This window comes from Bos indicus, chromosome 1, assembly GCF_029378745.1.
Source record: "Bos indicus isolate NIAB-ARS_2022 breed Sahiwal x Tharparkar chromosome 1, NIAB-ARS_B.indTharparkar_mat_pri_1.0, whole genome shotgun sequence".
NCBI lineage: Eukaryota > Metazoa > Chordata > Mammalia > Artiodactyla > Bovidae > Bos > Bos indicus.
In genome coordinates this window covers 146,454,685-146,468,204 of record NC_091760.1, presented here as the reverse complement: position 1 = coordinate 146,468,204, position 13,520 = coordinate 146,454,685, and the positions used below count along the sequence as shown (strand labels likewise).

The following is a 13,520-nucleotide window of genomic DNA, read 5'->3' as shown; positions in this document are numbered from 1 at the left end:
CTGTGCTCTGAAACTGTAAAAACAAAGTTCGTGGCTGACTCACTTTTTCCATCGCTTTTTCCTTCTAACCCGAGAGGAGGTGATCGTGACTTTTCTTGAGAATCAAGAGATGTTATGATAAAATCTTCAACATCCTTCTCCTGTTCAAACACGTAGATTTTTAAATGGTCACAAAATAATAATTTTTATATCATAGAATTGAACTTCCCAGATGGAAACTTTCTAAGACCTCAATTTATCACCTTCCCACATAGAACTCAAACAGAAAAGGGTTCAAAGCTGGTGGACACAAAGTCATAACGTTCGTTTTAATCAAACTCATCTACATTTCTCTAGGAATATTTTAAAGGTTTCACTGGCAAATATTTTAGATTTTTAAAATTTTGCATGATGTGTGGGAGCATATGGATACAAAATGGAAGCATATGGATATGGAGTGGTAATACATGGATACTTCAAATTGCATGTATCCTATAATTTATTTTTCATCTAATCCAAGATACACAAAATCTCAAAGCTATGTTAGATAAACTGTAACCTAACCCCAAAATAATACATTGAAGTGTCCTTGAAACTGATCACATTATATGTAGAGCCTGTGAAACATGAAATACAACTGAAAATAAACCTAAAATACATATTCTAAACTAAGAGTTGATATGCAGACCACACACGAAGATGGGTTTGTGATGACACTTCCCAAAGCCAGTGTGACTTAGCAAACTCAGGCGTGCAGTGGATCTGAGTAAGGCTAATGCATTTCATGTACTGTTAAAAACAACCCAAGTGCTCTGGATGTTCCTATTACAGTAGATTTGGGTCCGTCCTGCAGAACGCTGACCATCCCTACACTTGCTGACCAAGGGAGTGCCAAGTGCTCACCCATGCCTGGCCAAATGGCCACATCAAGAGGTGAGCCAACAATGGCTGCAGCTGTGACTCCCCCGGCCACAGAGACACAGCCCAGTGTGAACAAACTGCCCTTCAGCATCCCATGGACCCAGATCAGGACAGAGCCTGGGGAGACCACTTACCACAGGCACCCGCTGAGCATGGTGGTTGGCAGAGGGAACGCCGTCTGCAGCTAATGGAGACCCCACCCACTTAGGGGCTGTTCCTGCAGCTGACTCGCCCGGGTAACAAAGCCGCCCCGACTGGTCAGCCTGGAGCACGTGGGTGCTTGTCCCATCCCAAAGCGAGGTGTCCAGGCTGTGCAGGCTCAGGGCATCTGAGCAGGGTGTCAGGGGCAGGTTGGGCAGGGGCTCAAGGGTTGAGTCCTCCCTGACAACCTCAGGGGAGCTCCAGGGGGACAGGCCCATCGTCCTGAGCACGTTCTTCAAGGGCTTGGACCCCTGGGAATGGGTGAGGTCCTGGGAGCACCCATGCAAGTGGCCCTGCAAGCAGAGTGACCTGTCCTGCAAAGTGACCTGCTCTCCCGTGGGAGCATCTGGCTCATTTCTTATCAATGAATCCGAATTTCCAGTGACTTCAGCTAGATCCCATATGATGTTAAATGTATCAATAGGAGGTGATTTGTCAGTTTCTTCACTGTTATCAGAACCATCACTCAAACCATCTTCTAAAGCACATGGAGATGCCAATGCCTGCTGGTATTTAAAGTCCTCCATCTCGATGTTTTGGAAGCTCATGGAACACACCAGATGGTTCAGTTTTTCTTGAAGTTGTTTCACCTGAGCTATGAGATCAACTTTCTGTAGCCGACAATCTTCCAGTAGTTTTCCCTTATCCTGCAAGTAAGGAAGAACATGCATACAGTAAAATGGCTGAATTTCATGTTGCCACATTTGCCTGTTATTTATGAGCTAATTTCAGAGACTGTCTGAACAATTAAGGCTGTGGTTCCATGATGAGCCCTTTGTCCCTCTAGACTCTTTACGATTTTAAGTTTTAAAAAATCCCATGAAGGGCTCAAAGCTTAAAACTTGTTCCCTAAGGTAACCACTGGAGAAGATCTGGAAGGATGGGAGGGCAGGCAGCACCAGGGTCCCCTTTCCCACCTGGATGACAGCCACTGGCAGAACATGTCCAATATGACTATTCTGGAAGTCTACAGTCTATTGAAGGACTAGAGGGTAACTGCTCTCAGCTCTTAGCACAGAAGCACCACCCAACCCCCAATCCTGGGGGCAGCTGTGCACGTGCCCTGAAGCATTGGCAGGAAGCAGGGTGGGCTGTCCTCTAAAAACTGGGAGTGGCGCTCTGACTGCTGCTTCTGATCAGAGGAGCAGAGACAGCCAGCCTGCTGCACCTGCCCACCTGGTGAAAGTGACTTCCAGGGGACTGAAAGGACTGGTGCCCTCTTATCCCTACCAAAGTGTTTTCCTCTTTGGGGAAAAATTTTAAACCTAGGACATTCAAAAACAACTGCACATGCAGAGGAAATTATAAAGTGACTACATGTGCCTTGGAAAAAGGAACAGGCTACGAAAAGATGTGAGAACCTAAGTTTATATCTCACCCTGATCCTCTGCACAGAGACATCAATCCAAAATAAAAATAAAAATAAAAATAACAACCCCACATGAACAACAACAACAAGAAAACAAATACTGAGAAGGAAGGAAAGTACGATTTCTAGGTTTACATTAGTAAGATTAAAAGGGTTCGGTGTTCAACAATAACAACAAAAATCACCAAAAAAAAAGGAAATAGGAAAGTATAGATCCTACACAGGAAAAAGTATGTCTACAGAAATCATCCCTGAAATAGACTCGATGGTGGATGAATAAAGACTCTAACACAACTGTCTTAAAGATGCTCAAAGAACTAAGGAAAATACAGAGAAAGTGTAAAAAAAAAATTATGAACAAAATAGAAACATCAATTAAAAAAAAAATCACAAAGAAATTCTGGAGTTGAAAACTATAATAACTGAAATTTAAAACTCACTAAAGGGATTCAAAGGTAGATCTGAGAAAGCAGAAGAAAGAATTAGTGAATGTGAAGACAGAACGATGGAAATGACCAAGACCGGGAAGGAGGCTGAGAAAAGTAAATGGAGCCTCAGGCACCTGTGGGACACCACTAAACAAGCCAGCAGACACACTGATGGAGTCCCAGCAGAAGGGAGAGAGGAGGCAAAGAGAACAAACAGGGACATAATGAATGAACTTTCCAAATCGGATGAACGATACGAACATAAGTACCCAGGAAACTCAACCAACTCCAAGTAAGATGAACTCAGACAGACACCAGGACATGTCCTAATCAAACTCACACAAAGCCAACGTGAGACTCTTGAAAACAGCAAGAGAGAAGTGACTTGTTGTATACAAAGATCTTCAATAGGATTATCAACAGATCTCTCCACCAGAAACTTTGAAGGCCAGAGGACTGTGGGTCTGTATATTCAAAGGGCTAGAAGATGAAGAACTGTCAACTAAGAATCCTAAATCCAGCAAGACTCCTTCAAGAGGAAGTGAGAAATAAGACATTCCCAGATAAACAAAAGTTGAGGGAGGTTGTTACCACTAAGTCGTGCCCTGTAAGGAATGTTCAAGAGAGTTGTTTAGTTGCTAAGCCCACCAGACTCCTCTGTCCATGGGATTTCCCAGGCAAGAATATTGGAGTAGGTTGCCATCACCTTCTCCAGGGGGCCTTCCTCACTCAGGGACTGAGCCTGTGTCTCCTGCATTGGCAGGCAGGTTCTTTACCTGAGCCACCAGGGAAGCCTCCATTCAAGAGAGTCCTGCAGGGGGAATAAGAGAACCCTAGACAGTAACGCAAAGCTGTACAGAGATATAAAGATCTCAGTAGGTAAACATATGGGCAGTTATAAAATCTAACATTATTGTAACAATGGTTTCTAACTGCATTGTTTGTTTTCATCCTGATTTAAAAGACTAATATATATATATTCTTAAGTTATTAATCTAAAAGTTAGTATTACTGTAACTTTAGTTTCTAACTCCACATGTGTTTTCTACATAATTTAAGAGATTAATGCAATGAAAGGAATTATTAGTTTATGTTTTGAGGCACACAGTTATAAAGATGTCTTTTTATTACATCAAAAACCAAAAGGAGTGGGGATGGAGCTAAAAGGAACAGAGTTTATGTGTTATTAAACTTAAGCTGGTATAAATGCAAATCAGTATTTTGTGTTAGGATGCTAATTGTGAAAACAGCAATAGAACACACACAAAGAGTAATGAGGAAGGAACTTAAAAATATTTCACCATTTTAAGAAATTAATTAAATGCAAGAAAAGATAGTAATGTAGGAAATGAGGGATCAAAAAGAGCTGTAAGGCATAAAGAGAACAGCAAAACGGCAAAAGCACAGAATTCCTTATCAGCAACAATTTTAAATATAAATGGATAAATAAAGCGCTCCAAAAACAGAGACTGGCAGAGTGGATAAGAACATGTGATCCGACTCTCGGGCTGGCCGAAGGGCCACTTGCTTCTTCCCGTAAGGTGGCTCTAGCAGTGCTTAGTTGTGTTTAACATCATTCGAAACAGTTTTGTTAGACTGTATCGTGACTGTGTCATATCAGCACGCATTTTTAATAAAACATCAAAACTGGTGAATTTTTGTGTAGCCATTTTAATATTTAAGATGGAAGAAAAGCAACATTTTTGGCATACTATGCTTTATTATTTCAAGAAAGGTAAAAACGCAATTGAAAAGCAAAAGATTTGTTCAGTGTATGGAGACCATGCTGTGACCGATCAAATGTGTTAAAAGTGGTGACATTTCATACTGGACGTTTCTCACTGAGCAATGCTCCAAGGTCAGGCAGACCGGTTGAAGTTGTTACCAATCAGAGATATTAATTGAGACCAATCAACATTATGCCATGCAGTAGATAGGCGACGTACTCAAAATATCCAAATCAAGTGTTGAAAATCATTCATACCAGCTGGGTTATGTTAATTGCTTTGATGTTTGGGTTCCACATTAGTTAAGTGAAAAGAACCTTCTTGACCATACTTTCCCATGTGATTCTTAAACGTAATGAAAATGTTTCATTTTTAAAACAAATTGTGACAGGCAATGAAAAGTAGATATTGCACAATAATGTGGAATGGAAGAGATCATAGGGCTACTGAAATGAACCACCACCAACTACACCAAAGGCTGTCTTCATCCAAAGAAAGTAATGTGTATATGGTGGGATGGGAAGGTGGTCATTTATCATGAGCTCCTTCCAGAAAAACCAAGAATAAATTCCAACAAGTACTGCTCCCAGTTAGACCAACTGAAAGTAGCACTCAACGAAAATCAGTTCAAAATTAGTCAACAGAAAAGTCACAGTCTTCCATTAGGATAAGCAAGAACGCATGTTTCTTTGATGACCAAGCAAAAACTGTTCCAAACTGGGAAGTTCCAAATCATTCACTGTATTCACCTGACATTCCACCTTTGGATTTCTATTCATTTCAGTCTTTACAAAGGAAAAAATTTCAATTCCATGGAAGAATTTAAAAGGCAACTTTTAAAAGATAAAAACTTGGGAAGATGGAATTATGAAGTTGCCTGAAAAATGGCAGAAGGTAGTGGAACAAAATGATGACCACATTGTTCAATAAAGTTCTTGGTGAGAATGAAAAATGTTCCTTTTATTTTAACTTTAAAACCTAAGGAACTATGTGGTCAATTCAATACATGCTGTCCACAGAAGTTCACTTTAAACCCAAAGACACAAGCAGGTTGAAAATAAAAGGATAAAAAAAGATATTCCATGCAAACAGTAACCACAGAAGAGCAGGTGACCCTTTCAATGTAAATTTATTTATAAAATAAATTTAAGCCAAGAAAAGTTATGAGAGACAAAGAAGGAGATGGAATCAATAATAAAAAATCTCCCTACAAAACAAAGCACTGGACCTGATGCCTTTGCTGGTGAATTCCACCCAACATGTAAAGAAATACTATCAATCCTTCTCAAACTTTTCTAGCAAGTTTTGAAAAGGAGGAAGCACCAGGCCCAGATGAGTTCACTGGTGAATTCTACCAAACATTTAAGAAAGATATTATACCAATTCTTTGCAGTCTCTTTCCTAGCACAGAAGCAAAGGGAATGCCTCCTGATTCATTCTGTGAGGCCTGCATTACCTTAAAGCCAAAGATACTACAAAAAAATGAAAACTATAAACCAACATCTCTTATATTTATGCAAAAATTCTTAACAAAATGATAGCAAATCAAATTCAACAGTATATTAAAAGGGTTATACATCATAATTAAGTGGTAGTTATTCCTTAAATTCTACACAGGAAAAATCAGTTAATGTACCATGGTACATTAAACTCACATGTCATTTCAGTTGATGCAGAAAAAGCATTGGAAAATCTAATACCCTTTCACAACATTCAATTCAGCAAACTAGAAGCAAAAGGAAACTATGTCAACACAAAAGCCACGCGAGAAACCCACAGTGAACACCATACTCAAGGATGAAAAATTGAAAGCTTTTCCTCTAAGATCAGGAACAAGCAAAGGATGCCCAATTCCCTTCAACACAGTACTGGAAATCCTAGCCAGAGCAATTAGACAAGAGAAAGAAATAAAGGGCATCCAAACTGGAAAGGGAAAAGTAAAATGATCTATATTCACAGATGATATGATCCTACATGTAGAAAACTTAAAAGATTTCACAAAGAAACTGTTAGAACTAATGCATGAATTCAGTAAAATTGCAAGATACAAAGTCAGCATATAAAGTCAGCTGCATTTCTATGCAGGAACTATCTGAAAAAAATTAAAACAATTCCATTTATGACAGCAACAACAACAAAAATAATTTTTTTTTTTTAAAAAGGAAGGAAGAAAGGAAAAATTAACCAAGAATTCATCAAGGAGGTGAAAGACTTGTACAATGGAACTACAGATACTCTTAAAAGAAATTAAAAGAGGACGTAAATAAATGGAAATATGTCTCATGGCTATGGATTTAAAGGCTTAGTATTAAAATTAAAATGTGTCAATACCACCCAAAGCATTCTACATATGCAAAGCTGTTCTATCAAAGTTCCAAAGACCTTTTTTACAGAAATTAAAACACCCATTCTGAAATTCACAAGGTGTTTTAAAGGACCCTGAACAGCCAAAATAATCTAACAAGAACAAAACTGAAGGACTCAGTACTTCTTGATTGTAAAATTTATGACAAAGCTATAGTAATCAAAACAGTGTCAGAGTCTCATAAAAACAGACATATGAACTAGTACAGAAAGCCTAGAAATAGACACTTGCATACACTGTTATATGATTTTTGACAATGGTGCTAAGATCATTCAGTGGGAAAGGACAGTCTTTTCACACATGATGCTGGTAATACAGGATATTAACACGCAAAAGAATGATGTTGGACCCTTACCTAAAACCACGTACAAAAATTAACACCAAATAGATCAAAGACATAAAACTATAACACTCTGAGAAAACACATGGCAAAAGCTTCACGATGCTGAACTTGGCAACTATTGCCTGTATATTACACAAAAGATATCAGACAGATCAAAGACAAACTGGACTTCATGACATTTTTAAAATTTGTGCAGCAAAAGACACTGTCCATAGAGTAAAAATGCAACACACGAAATGGGAAAAAATATTTACAAATCATACACCTGATAATACATGGATCTTCATTATTTAACCAATACTTTAGTCAACTGTTGTGAAGAACTGACTAACTGGAAAGACCCCGATGCTAGTAAAGATTGAAGGCAAAAGGAGAAGACGGTGGCAGAGGATGAGACGGTTAGATAGCATCATCGACTCAATGGACATGAACCTGAGCAAACTCCAGGACATAGTGGAGGACAGGGAAGTGGGGTGTGCTGCAGACCATGAGGTTGCAAAGAATCCGACAGAACTTAGCAACTGAACAACAATAATACCTGAAAAGGGATTAATATACCCAGAAAAATATAAAGAACTCCTAAAACTCAATTAAAAGAAACCATACAACCTGATTCAAAATTTGCCATGATGAGACATCTCTCTAAAGAACATATATAAATGGCCAATGAGCACATGAAAAGATATTCAATAACACTAATCATTTGAGAAATGCAAACCAAAACTATAATTAGATACCACCTTCCAACCATTAGGATGACTACTTTACAATGGAACCTTCGTATACTTTTGAAAGAAATGTAAAATGGTACAGCCACTGTGGAAGACACTATAGTAGTTCTTCAGAAAATTCGCAATGGAATTATCACATGATTCAGCAACTCTAGTATTGGGTGTACACCTAAAAGAACTGAAACCAAGGTCTCAAAGAGATATCTGTACACCATGTTCACAGCAGCACTACTCACAAGTTAAAACGTGGAGGTACAACGTCCCTGGCGGTCCGGTGGTTAAGGCTCTGCACTCCCAACGAAGGGGGCTTGGGTTCGATCCCCGGTCAAGGAACGAGAACCCATACACCCCAACTACAGAGCCTGTGTGCCACAACTAAAAAGCCTATACGAAGCAACCAAGGAGCCCACACATAGCAGTGAAGACATCATGTGCAGCAACTGAGACCCAGACCAGCCAAATAAAACAATAAAAATTTTGAAAATGTGGAAGCAACTCAAGCATCCATAGACAGATGAATGGATAAGTATCAGTTCAGTTCACTGCTCAGTCATGTCCGACCTTTTGGAACCCCATGGACTGCAGCACACCAGGCCTCCCAGTCCTTCATCATCTCCTGGAGCTTGCTCAAACTCATGTCCATCGAGTGGGTGATGCCATCCAACCATCTCATCCTCTGTCATCCCCTTCTCCTTCTGCCTTCAATCTTTCCCAGCATCAGGCTCTTTTTCAATGAATCAGCTGTTTCCATCAGGTGGCCAAAGTATTGGAGATTTAGCATCAGTCTTTTCAATGAATATTCAGGACTCATCTCCTTTAGGATTGACTGGTTTGATCTTCCTGCAGTCCAAGGGACTCTCAAGAGTCTTCTCCAACACCATAGTTTAAAAGCATCAATTCTTTGGTGCTCAGCTTTCCTTATGGTCCAACTCTCACATCCATACATGACCACTGGAAAAATGATAGCTTTGACTAGATGGACCTTTGTTGACAAGGTAGTGCCTCTGGTTTTCCAATATGCTGTCTAGGTTGGTCATAGCTTCTCTTCCAAGGGGCAAGTGTTTTTTAATTTCATGGCTGCAGTCACCATCTGCAGTGATTCTGGAGCCGAAGAAAATAAAGTCTCTCACTGTTTCCATTGTTTCCCCATCTACTTGCCATGAAATGATGGGACCAGATGCCATGATCTTAAGTTTTTGAATGTTGAGTTTTAAGTCAACTTTTTCACTCTCCTCCTTCACCTTCATCAAGACGCTCTTAAGTTCCTCTTCACTTTCTGCCATAAGGTTGGTGGCATCTGCATATCTGAAGTTATTGATATTTCTCCCAGCAATCTTGATTCCAGCCTGTGGTTTGTCTAGCCCAGCATTTTGCATGATGTACTCTGCATATAAGTTAAATAAGCAGGGTGACAATATACAGGCTTGACATACTCCTTTTCCTATTTGGGACCAGTCCATTGTTCCATGTCTGGTTCTAACCGTTGCTTCTTGACCTGCATACATATTTCTCAGGAGACAGGTAAGGTGGTCTGGTATTCCCATCTCTTGAAGAATTTTCCACAGTTTGTTGTGATCTACACAGTCAAAGGCTTTGGTGTAGTCAATAAAGCAGAAGGAGATGTTTTTCTGGAACTTTTTTGCTTTTTCGATGATTCAACGGATGTTGGCAATTTGATCTCTGGTTCCTCTGCCTTTTCTAAATCCAGCTTGAACATCTGGAAATTCATGGTTCATGTACTGTTGATGCCTAGCTTGGAGAATTTTGAGCATTACTTTGCTAACGTGTGAGATGAGCGCAATTGTGCGGTAGTCTGAACATTCTTTGGCATTGCCTTTCTTTGGGACTGGAATGAAAACTGACCTTTTCCAGTCCTGTGGCCACTGCTGAGTTTTCCAAATTCGTTGGCATACTGAGTGCAGTACTTTCGTACCATCATCTTTTAGAATTTGAAATAGCTCAACTGGAATTCCATCACCTCCACTAGCTTTGTCTGTAGTGATGCTTCCTAAGGCCCACTTGATCGCATTCCAGGATGTCTGGCTCTAGGTGAGTGATCACATCATCATGCTTATCTGGGTCATGTACATCTTTTTTGTACAGTTCTTCAGTGTATTCTTGCCACTTCTTCTTTATACTTTCTGCTTCTGTTGGTCCATACTGTTTATGGATAAGCATGATGTGGTATATACATACAATGGAGTATTATTCAGCCTTAAAAAGGAAGGAAATTCTGACACCTGCCATGACATAGATGAACCTGGATAACATTATGCTTAGTGAAATCAGCCGGACACGGAAAGGCAAATACTGTGTGACTCCACTTATGAATACTTACAGAGTACCTCATAAACCTATATAGAGACAGACAGAAGAATGATGTCTGCCAGGGCTGGGGGAGAGGGGAAATGGAACTTACGGTTTATATGACAGAGTTTCAGTTTTGCAAAAGGAAGAGGGCTGTGGAGATGCATGGTCACACGTTACAAACATACCTGATGCCACTGAGTCACACCACACACAGACACAAAAAGGCAACTGCCAGAACCCATTTCAGTGGCAATTCACTGGGGACAGAAGTTTTTTATTTTTAAGGAAAAAAAGGCCTAGAAGGCTCAATACGCAAACACTGGAAAACACAAAATTGCAATTTATGGAACAAATCTACAATTTCCTTGTCAGTGTGTTAACTTCAAAAAATTTGGCAACCGGCTCATGACATCGCAGGGCTGAGCTTTAAGAATTCAGACAAATGTTCCTGACCCAAGGGCACTGAGACAAGTGCTCTAGAGTCAGTGGACGTTCTCCACAGAGTAGCTTTTCTGAAGGGGACGTGATAAACACACAACATCAAATTCAAGTTTTCTCTCTCAAAACTGCAGGCCTAAGTGCACAGTCCTATTGCTGGGCAAGTCAGACTCTCCCAATTTCCCAATACCAACATGGTGCACACGGCTCCTGCACATCCCAGCAGGTTAGGGCTGGAATACCAGCATGGTTTGCAGGGTCCACACCAGCAATAACGACGCTGTCAGCCTCCTTCCTGCCCCTGGAAAAGAGACGCTAGCTTTCTGGTAGCTTCTGTCTTGGGATCATAAGAGCTGACTCATTGGAAAAGGCCCTCATGCTGGGAAAGGCTGAAGGCCAAAGGAAAAGGAGCAGCAGAGGATGACATAGTTAGATGGCATCACTGACTCAGTGGACATGAACTTGAGCAAACCTTGGGAGTTAGTGAAGGACAGGGGAGCCTAGTGTGCTACAGTCCATGGGGTCACAAAGAGTTCGACATGACTGAGCGAATGAACAACAACAATGTATAATTATTACACGTTATACAGATAATAACGGAACAACAACTGTCCTGAGATCCGAATTTAAAACTGCTGAATCATGGATCACTCGCTCTTCTTTGCTGGGGAGCAATGGAAAACACCTAAAGTTCAACCAACCAACGCAAAGCCTTCCCAAGTGAACCGGAGGCTGGCCGCAAAGGTCATGTGGGGGCAGCGCAGCTGCGGGCAGCTCGCCCTCACCTGAAAAACCTTGGACGCAAGGCCTAGATCCCAGTTAAATCCTACCTGCACTGACTGCTCACTCTTCACAAGCTGCTAAGATGTGTATTTAGATTAAACACATAAGAAATTTCCAAATGGATCTGAACAGCTCTACCAAGAGCGATGGACCCAGAGGTGTTCCTGTCTAAAGTCTGCGTAACCTGTACCGTCACAGCAAAGACACTGAGGGGGTCTCTGCCCGGGAACAGCTCTCAGGTCCTGTGCCCCGCCCCGACAATGTCCCCAGGCACCTTCACTGCTCCTGATGCTCTGCCGCCGTCCTCCGCATGCAAGCGCATCTCCTTTTTCACTAAGAGCAGCTCAGACTCCAGCTGCTGCTGGCAGACTGTGAGTACAGATATCACGCTGTCCTGCTGGCTGGGGCGGGCGCAGGTCAGTGTAGGCAGGGCTTTGGCCGGCTGCAGGTCATCCTTAACTAGGCTCTACAATGCGTGGAGAAAACAAGGATGATGCTTATGAGCACACAGCCAAGGGCATCAGAAAGCCAGAAGTGCAGCAAGGCCCCATCGGGCTCCCAGCCAGCTGAGCCTGAGGGAAAGCCCACAGCTTATGACCAGAAGCCCACACAGAGTAGGAGATGAGGGATACACGCCCACAGCAGGCCAAAATGTGCCGGAGCTGGGGGACCCCATGAAGCACGGCCTCCCATAGATGTCAAGCAGCTGCTCAGCTCCCCGCATGCACTCCCAGTACCCGGTCTGCCCCCAGCAACCCCCTGCAGCCCCCCCCCACCCCCCCAGCTCCCCGGACACATCCCACCTTCCGACGTGCACCCAGCTCTCGGCACACACAGGCTGTGCAAGTTGTAGCCTGCGGAGAACAAACCCACCTGTGGGTCACTGCCACGGCTGTCAAGGGCCTGGGCCAGCTGCCTGCCATCCACATCCTGTTGCAATTCCTCACTGCAGGAGGTCTCTTTGCCCCTAGGCACCCAGCCCTGGGAACCACCCTCCCCACGCGCCTGCCGCTCGTCCAGCTCCTTCTGGCACTTGAGGAATCGCTGGTTGAGTGCCTGCAGCTGGCGGCTGAGGCAGACACACTGCTCTCGGAGTCGCTGTAGCTCAGGGGGCTCCCCACTGGCTGCCAGGAGCTGCTGCTCCAGGGCATGGCGGAAGCGGGCCACGGCTGCCAGAATGGCCTCCAGCTCAGCGGAGTGGGTGGACTTCTCCCGGCGCAGAGCTTCAATTTCTAAATCTCTCTCTGCGATCTTTGCTTCCCTGGCATGCAGGGCAGCTTCAAACTCGCGGATCTGGGAGGCTAGGCCCTCAGGCTGCAGCTCGGCCAACTGCCGTGTGGCCGCCTCCTCCGCAGCCTGTAGGCGCTGCTGGAGGGCCTCGAGGGCCTGGCTGTGCTGGCGCTCCTGCTCGGCCAGCCGCTGGCTCAGGGCCTCCTTGGCCTCCAGGGCAGCATGCAGCTCACCCGCCAGCATTGCAGGGGCCTCAGCTCCTTCAGCCGGGAGGCCCAGCAGCTCACTCTGCAGGCTCATGGCCCCACCTTCCCCGGCCTTGGGAGCCTCAGGCCCCCCGAGTGGGAGCTCCCTCTGCAGCTTCTCGATGACCTCGTGGAGCTGCTCAATCTCCTCAGCATTATCCTTCTGCAGCCGTGCTTGGTTCTCACGCAGAGTCTCAATAATGGATTTTAGCTCTTCAACTTCAGAACTTCTATTACACACAACCTGAAGGACAAGCACATTTCAGAGGGAAATTATATGCCTCAACTTCAGAAGTACCCCTTCCCACTTACCATTCTGCCTGAACTCATTCTCACAGAATGGAGAGACTTCACAACTTAAATTAGCTGTGGAAGTAACTAATAATGTCACTGAAGACATTAACACCTGAAAAAGAGAGACTTCAAGTGTGTCAAAATGGTCATAAATTT

At 43.0% G+C, this 13,520-nt stretch overlaps 1 protein-coding gene across 4 annotated transcripts in view; it reads right to left on the bottom strand.

Moving 5' to 3' along the window:
- Nucleotides 1-13,520, bottom strand: part of PCNT (pericentrin) — a 105,603-nt gene that overhangs the window by 30,119 nt on the left and 61,964 nt on the right. For all 4 annotated transcript variants that reach the window (XM_070796371.1, XM_070796361.1, XM_070796357.1 and 1 more), the window contains 4 exons: nucleotides 12,469-13,314; nucleotides 11,870-12,061; nucleotides 1,035-1,748; nucleotides 44-140 (listed from right to left, as the gene is read on the bottom strand). In XM_070796371.1, coding sequence (XP_070652472.1) covers nucleotides 44-140; nucleotides 1,035-1,748; nucleotides 11,870-12,061; nucleotides 12,469-13,314 — 1,849 coding nt within the window. The remainder of the gene's footprint in view (nucleotides 1-43; nucleotides 141-1,034; nucleotides 1,749-11,869; nucleotides 12,062-12,468; nucleotides 13,315-13,520) is intronic.